This window comes from Ahaetulla prasina, chromosome 2, assembly GCF_028640845.1.
Source record: "Ahaetulla prasina isolate Xishuangbanna chromosome 2, ASM2864084v1, whole genome shotgun sequence".
NCBI classification, from domain to species: domain Eukaryota; kingdom Metazoa; phylum Chordata; class Lepidosauria; order Squamata; family Colubridae; genus Ahaetulla; species Ahaetulla prasina.
In genome coordinates, this window is record NC_080540.1 from 203,810,546 (window position 1) to 203,820,544 (window position 9,999).

The following is a 9,999-nucleotide window of genomic DNA, read 5'->3' on the forward strand; positions in this document are numbered from 1 at the left end:
GTCTTTAGTCTGGCAAGATTTTGTTTATAGGCATGAAACAATAAAGAGCTCGGGCTTGGAAGAATTGCCATGTGTCATTCTTGATTTTGGGTGTGAACAAAGTGATAGGATTTAGCATTTATCTATATTTCACAAAATGTCTTTAGGCTGCATATAAATATGATGAGCATACCTCAATAATAAAACCAATGGATGTCTACAATGGGTTACTTTTGTTGAAGGTGCGACTTCTTCCCTCTTGGTAATCTTAGGTAGCATGTTGGTGCATTAGAAAAATATGCATTAATGCTGTTTAATACATATTTTGTGGAAGACCATGATTAGCAAAAAATATGTTGTAAATATTGAAGATCCTTAACAGTGGCGTGCATTTTATGTATTTTTGTTTGTTTGTTTGTTTACATTTATATCCCGCCCTTCCCCGAAGACTCAGGGCGGCTTACAGTGTGTAAGGCAATAGTCTCATTCTATTTGTATATTTACAAAGTCAACTTATTGCCCCCCCCCAACAATCTGGGTCCTCATTTTACCTACCTTATAAAGGATGGAAGGCTGAGTCAACCTTGGACCTGGTGGGACTAGAACCTGCAGTAATTGCAGGCAGCTGTGTTTTAATAACAGGCTTCCTACAGCCTGAGCCACACCGCGGCCCTATGTATGATAGGCTTTCAGTATTATGTACATATCCACCAGCACAAAAAGTTTGCCTGACACTGAATTTACAAGTACCATGGTAGTAAGCAAAGCTTTTAGCTTCACATAGCAGCTATGGAAGCTGGATTGTAAATAAAAACAACATCAGGTTAGGAGGGAGAAACAAAGGCATGAAGTCAAGATGGGTTGAATAGGTGCACCAACTACAGAAATATATTTATTGCCGCCAATCCCCACAACATTACTGATAATTTTTTAAAAAACTGCCTTTTAATTTTATAAAAATATTCTTTACTCAATTCAGTATGAATTAAACTCAAACATACCAGGGTATGTTTAATTTAAACCATATGTAAACGTGCAAAACCTTTACATTCAGGTGGTTCGCAAAGTGTATCAATTTCAAGTTATAAAGATAGGGATGGAATTTCAATGTGTTCATTATAAAACTTAGTTTTTTTCCTGATAGATCTAATAGCTCCTATTTAACTCCTTTTAATGTTGTAATTAAGGTGAGGTCTAAATATTAGTATAACTGTGATATGATTGATATGTTTCTGCTATATAAAAATCTTATATGAATTCCTGTATTGTTGATAATATATTTTTAAATAAAGTCTTTACTAAAGACTATTCTATGAAGCTTAGCATATTTTGCATTTTTACATATATGATAATGTTCGTAGAATAATTAGCCTATTACTTCATGCCTCCTCCCCTAAAAATAGCTGTACTGATCTAACAGGAGCTCTCAGTTCTGGCAGGGAATAACTTAATATAGCCATTACATGTATCTTGCAAATCAAAAATTCTGTTAAAGTATCACAAAACATCCAAATAGAAAGCAAGAGATTTAACCTTTCACTTGCAAATTTATAAATATATCAAGAGATTTAACCTTTCACTTGCAAATTTATAAATATATCATACTGGAGCTGTTACACATGAGGTGATAAGGTTTGGCAAAGGGAACTTTGGGCTTTTAAGATATTTATAAAACTATTTCTTTTGTAACCAATTTGTATTTTGGAATTCTGTAACTGTTTTTGTCAGGCCTACATAACAGTATGATCCAAACTCAAAGCTATTTCTGGCTGAAGTGGGTTAGTAAATTCTGTCATCCAGACATTCTCTCAGTAACCAGAATTTGTGTGCTGACCACAAACAGTTCATCCAGAAAATTTTTCAAGAAATGGCAGCACAGCCAAGAAAGGGGTGAGAAAGGTCAAGGGGAAAGAAAGAGCAATGCTCCATTCAAAGCAGGAAAACATGCAGGCAAAATCAAGTACAAATTAGGATGTTCTGAGGTAATTTCTATTTTCTGATACACAGAATCTAAACAGAAGCTCTAGGAATAGAAATCATAATCCTTCCTTGTGTCATATACAGGTAGTCCTCAATGTACAACAATTCATTTAGTGACCTTTCAAAGTTACAATGGCACTGAAAAAAGTGATTTATGATCGTTTTTCACAGTTACGACCATTGCAGCATCCCCATGGTGACGTGATCAAAATTCTAACGCTTGGCAACTGGTTCATATTTATGATGGTTGCAGTGTCCCGAGGTCATGTGATCACCTTTTGCAACCTTCTGACAGGCAAAGTCAATGGGGAAGCCAGATGCACTTAAAAACTGGATTATTGACTTATCAGCTGCAGGGATTCATTTAACAAATATGGCAAGAAAGGTCGTAAAATGGGACAAAACTCACTTAACAACTGTCTCATTTAGCAATATAAAATTTGGGTTCAATTGTGGTTGTAAGTCGACAACTACCTGTACATCTTCAGCTGGTATGAAATCTAAACTCAAACTATGACCGTGATACTGATACACTATGCTTTTAAAAATAAATAGAAATCTATATAAAACACAGTTTACAAAGTTCATTCAGTGTCTGTAGCTCTGAGACTAAGCAAAATTTTATCCAAGATAAGATCCATTTACCCAAAAAAATTCATAGCTTGTCGCTTCTCAGAGCCCATCTTGAATTTTCTACAAACTTTCTAGCTCAACTTCACAACCATGTTAGCTGTTACTGAAAAGTAACATCAAGTCTAGTAATTTTCATAAATGTATATTCAATAAATCTTCCCAAACATATTCATTTGTTAAAGCATGCCTCACAATGTACCAGGGACCATATTATATACAAAATATATAATATTGCACTCAAACCTGGGTCCAAGGCAGGGGTGAAATCTAAAAATTTTCCCTACCGGTTCTGTGGTCGTGGCTTAATTGGTGGGCATGACTTGGGGGTCAGATGACTGGGTGGGCATGGCCAATAACAATAAATAATAAAAATAATAAATAAAGTATAAAAAACAGTAAGAGGTACCAAAAACCAACTTTCACACTTTACACACATACAACATAACACAACTGACTCACACACAATATAAAAGCAGCTGCACTTCACATTTCACACAGCCACAAAAAGCTCAAAAACCAACTTTCACACTTTACACTCACAACACAACACAACACAACTCATACACACACACACACACACACACACACAATACCACATACAGCTTTCTGAAATTTTGTGTGTTTGTTTAGTTAGAGTGAAACACTACAGAAACAGACCAAATCTCAGAGAGCTGCAGAAATATTTTATTATTTTATTTTATTTTATTTATATTTTTTAGATAAGGGGTCTCCAACCTTAGTTTGTGGATTTCAATTCCCAGAGTTCCTCAGCCAGCCAAGCCAGCCAGCATTAGTTGCTCAGTGATGAAATAGATTAGCTAAGCAACTGATTCTGTCTGGTGTGAAAGTGAAACTGGGGCTTTCGGGCTGGGAAAAAAGCCATGTGTTCGATCAGTAATCAGGTAAGTGCCTTAGAATCTCTTAAAAAGAGGTTTTCTACATGTTTTCTACAGAAAACATGTTTTTTAAGGGTCTGCTGATGAGGAAGTCAGGTGAGATCGCCAGAGGAGCCTTTATTTTTTATTTTTTAAAGTTTAAAGGCTCTGCCGATCTCAGCTGAGGGGCGGGATCCTCAAAGGCTTTTTTTTACTTTTAAAGGCATGTTTCGGCTGAAGAAAAAACCTGCTTTTAAAAGTAAAAAACAAAAACCCATCTGCTGATGGTGCGGCTCAGCAGAGGCGGGGGTGGGGGTGGGGGCGAGGCCAAGGATTTTTGCTACCGGTCCTCCGAACCAGCAGCCGCCATAGCTACCAGATCACGCGAGCCGGTCCAAACTGGGAGCATTTCACCCTGGTCCAAGGTAACCTGGATCCATCTGTGAAACTGTTATTTTCCAGCAATACTTCAGCTTTTTGAGCTTTGCATGAAATGAAGGTGGAAAAAACCCTTTTCTGCCATTTGCACGGCCTTAACAACTCTACTGCTTCAATCAATCATGTTCAGTTTAAATCTAACTGACTTCCTAAATCATCCTTCACTATTTTTAATACAGTGACAGATGATGGCAATTTAGTATTCTAGTATTTAATATAAGACAGAGAGAGAGAAAAAGGACTTCAGCTTAACAAAAAAATTAAGTGTTTTTATTGATTTTGGCTGCTGTTTGGGATTGAAAATTGCAGCCATGACAATAAGCATAATAAGCTTTCGAGACACTCATTGTCTGAAATGAACTAATAAAAGCTTCATCTTTGTTTCATGAATATATGATAAAATCAGCAGCATGAAGGATACTTGTGTCTTGATATTTGGTTCAACTGTGCTCACTCAGAGGAAATGGACCAAAACACATCAAAATATTCATGTTACGTTTTTTAATTCATGCCAAGATTTTAGCTTCATAACTGTTCTTTGAGGCAGATTAAACTAAGAAATATGGAGTTTTAAATGTATCCAAAATCAATCAAGGTATTATATTGATTGTACAAATGTTAAAAGATTAAAAACCAATCTGGTCAGATTAATGAAAAATTATATTCACTTTATAGTCACATTGAAACCAGATCATTAAAAATATATTGATTCTGATTGTCATGCAACAGGTCCATGAGTTTCCTAAGCAAGAATGAGAGGAAACTGTAGCTATTTTTTCCCCCCTGAAGCATAACAATACCTAGCTAGTAAATTAAGGATTTTTTTTTCCTCTCACACAATGATTATTAGACTGGGAATGTGTCTAGCACAGTGGGCACAAACCCATTTAGTAAATTAATACCTTAATGCACAGTTTGGCTTATTGCCTTATCATTCCTTTACATTTGTTGTAAAGGAAATTCTGCCCCATAGAACTAGCTTAATAATGACAAATAACTTCTATTTAACTTTTTATGAAGATATAATAGCAGCAGAAGCATAAAAAACACTAAGTTAAAATAAAATAACAATATATTTCTGTTATTATCTCTATCCAAACAGAATAACACATTTCGGGCATCTGAGATACAGTTGATATCCGCATCACGATAAACAATTCTCAGCTTTTTAGATACAATGCTATATACTTACTTTTGTTTTTTGGGGCTCTTAATCTTGACATTTTCTGGTCTGTTTCTTTTTGTTATTTCTTTTCCATTCTTTAACCATTTGAATCTGAGAGAGACGTGCTCAGAACTGGCTTCACATCTGAGAATTAGTGTCTGACCCACAGCAGATTCTTGACTTTTCATCTCCTTCAATTTAGGAGGCACAGCTAAAGAAAAAAATAATAATGTGTAAGTGACCATGTTATCTTTGAAATTAAAAACAAAAGTGACATCTGAGCAACTTGGAGCATTTAAGACATCTTGAGATTATGCATTCTTTACATGAAAGTTGCCAGGTTCATGAAAAAAAAATCATGAAATGAAGGGAAACAAATGGAGGATACTTAATGATAACAACCAAAGCTGCTTTGAATCACTAAGTTTGTTATATACCCTGTATATTCTGTGTATTGAATAATATTCTGTTTGGATGAACTGATAATACAATGGGGAAATCCTGGTCTCTCCTATTCCATCATTTGTAGTTTGCAGAAACTCAGAAATTGACTCCGGAATCCTCTTGTTCCTGGATCTCAAGGCTGGAAGTGGAATTCAAGAAGATTTCCACTATTCTAATCTATTATACTATAATCTGTTGTAGACTCACTAGAAGGAAGCTCTGCAGACCAGAGAAATCTATTTTACCTGCAAAGCATTCCTTTCCCCACCCAGGAAAAACTTATTTTAGAATATTTAGTAACCTATAAAATATTTGCAATTTAGTAAATGTTCTTGCATTCAGATAAATCATTCATGCAACTTTTTTTTTAGGTTTTAAAAAATACACAGTTCTAAGAATTTGATTCAACAGAGGAATCCCTTCCATTGTTCACGCCTACAATACAAATGGCACCAATGGACAGAAACCATTCAATTTACATCTTGCATTTCTTTTCTAATGGGAATTCAGGCAACATGTTTAGCAGTTCCAGAGGTCTGCTACACAAGGCAAAAAAAAAAAAAAAAATCACACCAGTGTTAGAAAAATTGTGGCTTCATGAACCTTCAGATCATGCTCTAATATAGAGCCAAGCTGTGTCAGTACAATAAAATTTGTTCTTCCAAAAGAGTCTATCTCTTGTCAGTAAATAGGCCTGTTTTATTTACACTGTTCTCCAGTTCTGAAACTTACAGGAATATCTTTCAAGATCTAGTTTCTCCTTTCAAAGAGGGAACACTTTATACATTACGTTTTGTAATAAAATAAACACAGGCTTTGATTACAGATGTTTCCATGACATAAAAAGCCAAGCTGGAATACCAGCCCAATTACCTCTCTTGCCCTGACTGAATTGCATAACTTGTTTATGACTTATTGTGCAGGGTAAATGCAGTGCTTTGGCAGATTTCAATGAAAAGCAGGAAGTATGCTTATGGTTTGATTTCATTTTCCTTTTAGGAAAGTCTCGAATGGAAATCTCCAAATCTCTCTACTTGCCAAAGAGGGAAATCCATATATAAAATAGACACATCAGATGCCAAATTATGTGAAGGGGTGTAGCGTGTGCAACTGAATAGCACATTCCTTAGGATCCAGTAGGCCAGGGGTGTCAAACTCGCAGTATCACGTTGTCATCATGTGATCACCTTTTGCAACCTTCTGACAGGCAAAGTCAATGGGGAAGCCAGATGCACTTAAAAACTGGATTATTGACTTATCAGCTGCAGGGATTCATTTAACAAATATGGCAAGAAAGGTCGTAAAATGGGGCAAAACTCACTTAACAACTGTCTCATTTAGCAATATAAAATTTGGGTTCAATTGTGGTTGTAAGTCGACGACTACCTGTACATCTTCAGCTGGTATGAAATCTAAACTCAAACTATGACCGTGATACTGATACGCTATGCTTTTAAAAATAAATAGAAATCCATATAAAACACAGTTTACAAAGTTCATTCAGTGTCTGTAGCTCTGAGACTAAGCAAAATTTTATCCAAGATAAGATCCATTTACCCGAAAAAATTCATAGCTTGTCGCTTCTCAGAGCCCATCTTGAATTTTCTACAAACTTTCTAGCTCAACTTCACAATCATGTTAGCTGTTACTGAAAAGTAACATCAAGTCTAGTAATTTTCATAAATGTATATTCAATAAATCTTCCCAAACATATTCATTTGTTAAAGCATGCCTCACAATGTACCAGGGACCATATTATATACAAAATATATAATATTGCACTCAAACCTGGGTCCAAGGCAGGAGTGAAATCTAAACTCAAACATACCAGGGTATGTTTAATTTAAACCATATGTAAACGTGCAAAACCTTTACATTCAGGTGGTTATAAAGTGTATCAATTTCAAGTTATAAAGATAGGGATGGAATTTCAATGTGTTCATTATAAAACTTAGTTTTTTTCCTGATAGATCTAATAGCTCCTATTTAACTCCTTTTAATGTTGTAATTAAGGTGAGGTCTAAATATTAGTATAACTGTGATATGATTGATACGTTTCTGCTATATAAAAATCTTATATGAATTCCTGTATTGTTGATAATATATTTTTAAATAAAGTCTTTACTAAAGACTATTCTATGAAGCTTAGCATATTTTGCATTTTTACATATATGATAATGTTCGTAGAATAATTAGCCTATTACTTCATGCCTCCTCCCCTAAAAATAGCTGTACTGATCTAACAGGAGCTCTCAGTTCTGGCAGGGAATAACTTAATATAGCCATTACATGTATCTTGCAAATCAAAAATTCTGTTAAAGTATCACAAAACATCCAAATAGAAAGCAAGAGATTTAACCTTTCACTTGCAAATTTATAAATATATCAAGAGATTTAACCTTTCACTTGCAAATTTATAAATATATCAAGAGATTTAACCTTTCACTTGCAAATTTATAAATATATCACACATGAGGTGATAAGGTTTGGCAAAGGGAACTTTGGGCTTTTAAGATATTTATAAAATGATTTCTTTTGTAACCAATTTGTATTTTGGAATTCTGTAACTGTTTTTGTCAGGCCTACATAACAGTATGATCCAAACTCAAAGCTATTTCTGGCTGAAGTGGGTTAGTAAATTCTGTCACCCAGACATTCTCTCAGTAACCAGAATTTGTGTGCTGACCACAAACAGTTCATCCAGAAAATTTTTCAAGAAATGGCAGCACAGCCAAGAAAGGGGCGAGAAAGGTCAAGGGGAAAGAAAGAGCAATGCTCCATTCAAAGCAGAAAAACATGCAGGCAAAATCAAGTACAAATTAGGATGTTCTGAGGTAATTTCTATTTTCTGATACACAGAATCTAAACAGAAGCTCTAGGAATAGAAATCAAATCCAAGTTGAGAGGTTTTACCTCCTTAACGTGATACTTAGTGGTCCTTTTTAAATATGATTAATTTTTTTTTTTTAAAAACATGGTTAACTATGGAAAAACTAAGAACATGGATTCTGTAGAAATCAGATTCTGCAAACCATTGTGGTATTTTTGCTTTATCAGGTATCATTAATTGACCTTGTAGTAATTAGCGTACTGTCAGTAGATTGGCTGCTTTTCAAAAAAAAAAAAAAGCAAGCCATTTCTTGTTAAAAGGAAAGGTGTGGAATAAATAATATTAAAAAGTATCATTTGTTAAAGCATGCCTCACAATGTACCAGGGACCATATTATATACAAAATATATAATATTGCACTCAAACCTGGGTCCAAGGCAGGAGTGAAATCTAAAAATTTTCCCTACCGGTTCTGTGGTCATGGCTTACTTGGTGGGTGTGACTTGGGGGTCAGATGACTGGGTGGGCATGGCCAATAACAATAAATAATAAAAATAATAAATAAAGTATAAAAAACAGTAAGAGGTACCAAAAACCAACTTTCACACTTTACACACATACAACATAACACAACTGACTCACACACAATGTAAAAGCAGCTGCACTTCACACTTCACACAGCCACAAAAAGCTCAAAAACCAACTTTCACACTTTACACACTCACAACACAACACAACACAACTTATACACACACACACACAATACCACATACAGCTTTCTGAAATTTTGTGTTTGTTTAGTTAGAGTGAAACACTACAGAAACACACCAAATCTCAGAAAGCTGCAGAAATATTTTATTTTATTATTTTATTTTATTTAATTTATATTTTTTAGATAAGGGGTCTCCAACCTTAGTAACTTTAAGGTTTGTGGATTTCAATTCCCAGAGTTCCTCAGCCAGCAAAGCCAGCCAGCATTAGTTGCTCAGTGATGAAATAGATTAGCTAAGCAACTGATTCTGTCTGGTGTGAAAGTGAAACTGGGGCTTTCGGGCTGGGAAAATGGACGTTGGTCTTACCTGAGACGTCCTTTCTCAGCAAGGAGGAAAACGGCAGTCAGGCATGGGTTAACTCTTGTGTCAAGCTTGTAGGACCGAGTCTTTAATCTGTTTCAAGCCCCGCCTTATCCTGTTGTCTCTCCAGTTTTTGGCGAGGAAGCTGCTCAGACTCTACGTGTCTTCCTGAAATGACAAACAATTAATGTCGCCCCCATGGATAAACATCGGCCCCAGAAGGGTGGGGCTGACTGCCGTTTTCCTCCTTGCTGAGAAAGGGCGTCTCAGGTAAGACCAACGTCCATTCTCCAGACAGGTGGGAAAACGGCAGTCAGGCATGGGACATACCAAAGCTAGGTGATTGTCCGGGAGGGTGAAGATAGGCCGATGAGTCATGGGTTGTCGTGTACACTTTGCAAAACTCGTCTACGAAGGAGGCTTCTGCCGATGCATAGGTATCGAGTTTATAGTGTCTGATGAAAGCGGCGGTGATGACCAAGTTGCCGCCCTGCATACTTCCTCTAAGGCGCCTGGGTCGCCCAAGCTGCAGTGGAGGCACTCCTCGTGGAGTGTGCTGTGATGTTCTTTGGCCGAGGAAGA

At 36.0% G+C, this 9,999-nt stretch overlaps 1 protein-coding gene and 1 long non-coding RNA gene across 9 annotated transcripts in view; both read right to left on the reverse strand.

Annotated features, from left to right (window-relative positions):
- NRG1 (neuregulin 1) overlaps positions 1 to 5,330 on the reverse strand; it is a 144,388-nt gene extending 139,058 nt beyond the window's left edge. For 6 of the 8 annotated variants that reach the window (XM_058165831.1, XM_058165830.1, XM_058165828.1 and 3 more), the window contains exon 1: positions 5,098 to 5,330. In XM_058165831.1, coding sequence (XP_058021814.1) covers positions 5,098 to 5,315 — 218 coding nt within the window. In that variant the 5' untranslated portion in view covers positions 5,316 to 5,330. The remainder of the gene's footprint in view (positions 1 to 5,097) is intronic. The other 2 variants (XM_058165832.1, XM_058165834.1) reach the window with 1 other exon arrangement.
- A 4,092-nt stretch (positions 5,331 to 9,422) lies between these two features.
- On the reverse strand, positions 9,423 to 9,785 carry LOC131189631 (uncharacterized). Its single transcript, XR_009153088.1, has 2 exons — positions 9,748 to 9,785; positions 9,423 to 9,585 (listed from the first exon to the last, which is right to left on the reverse strand). It is a non-coding gene; the product is annotated as an uncharacterized LOC131189631 (long non-coding RNA).
- Positions 9,786 to 9,999: the final 214 nt, after the last annotated feature.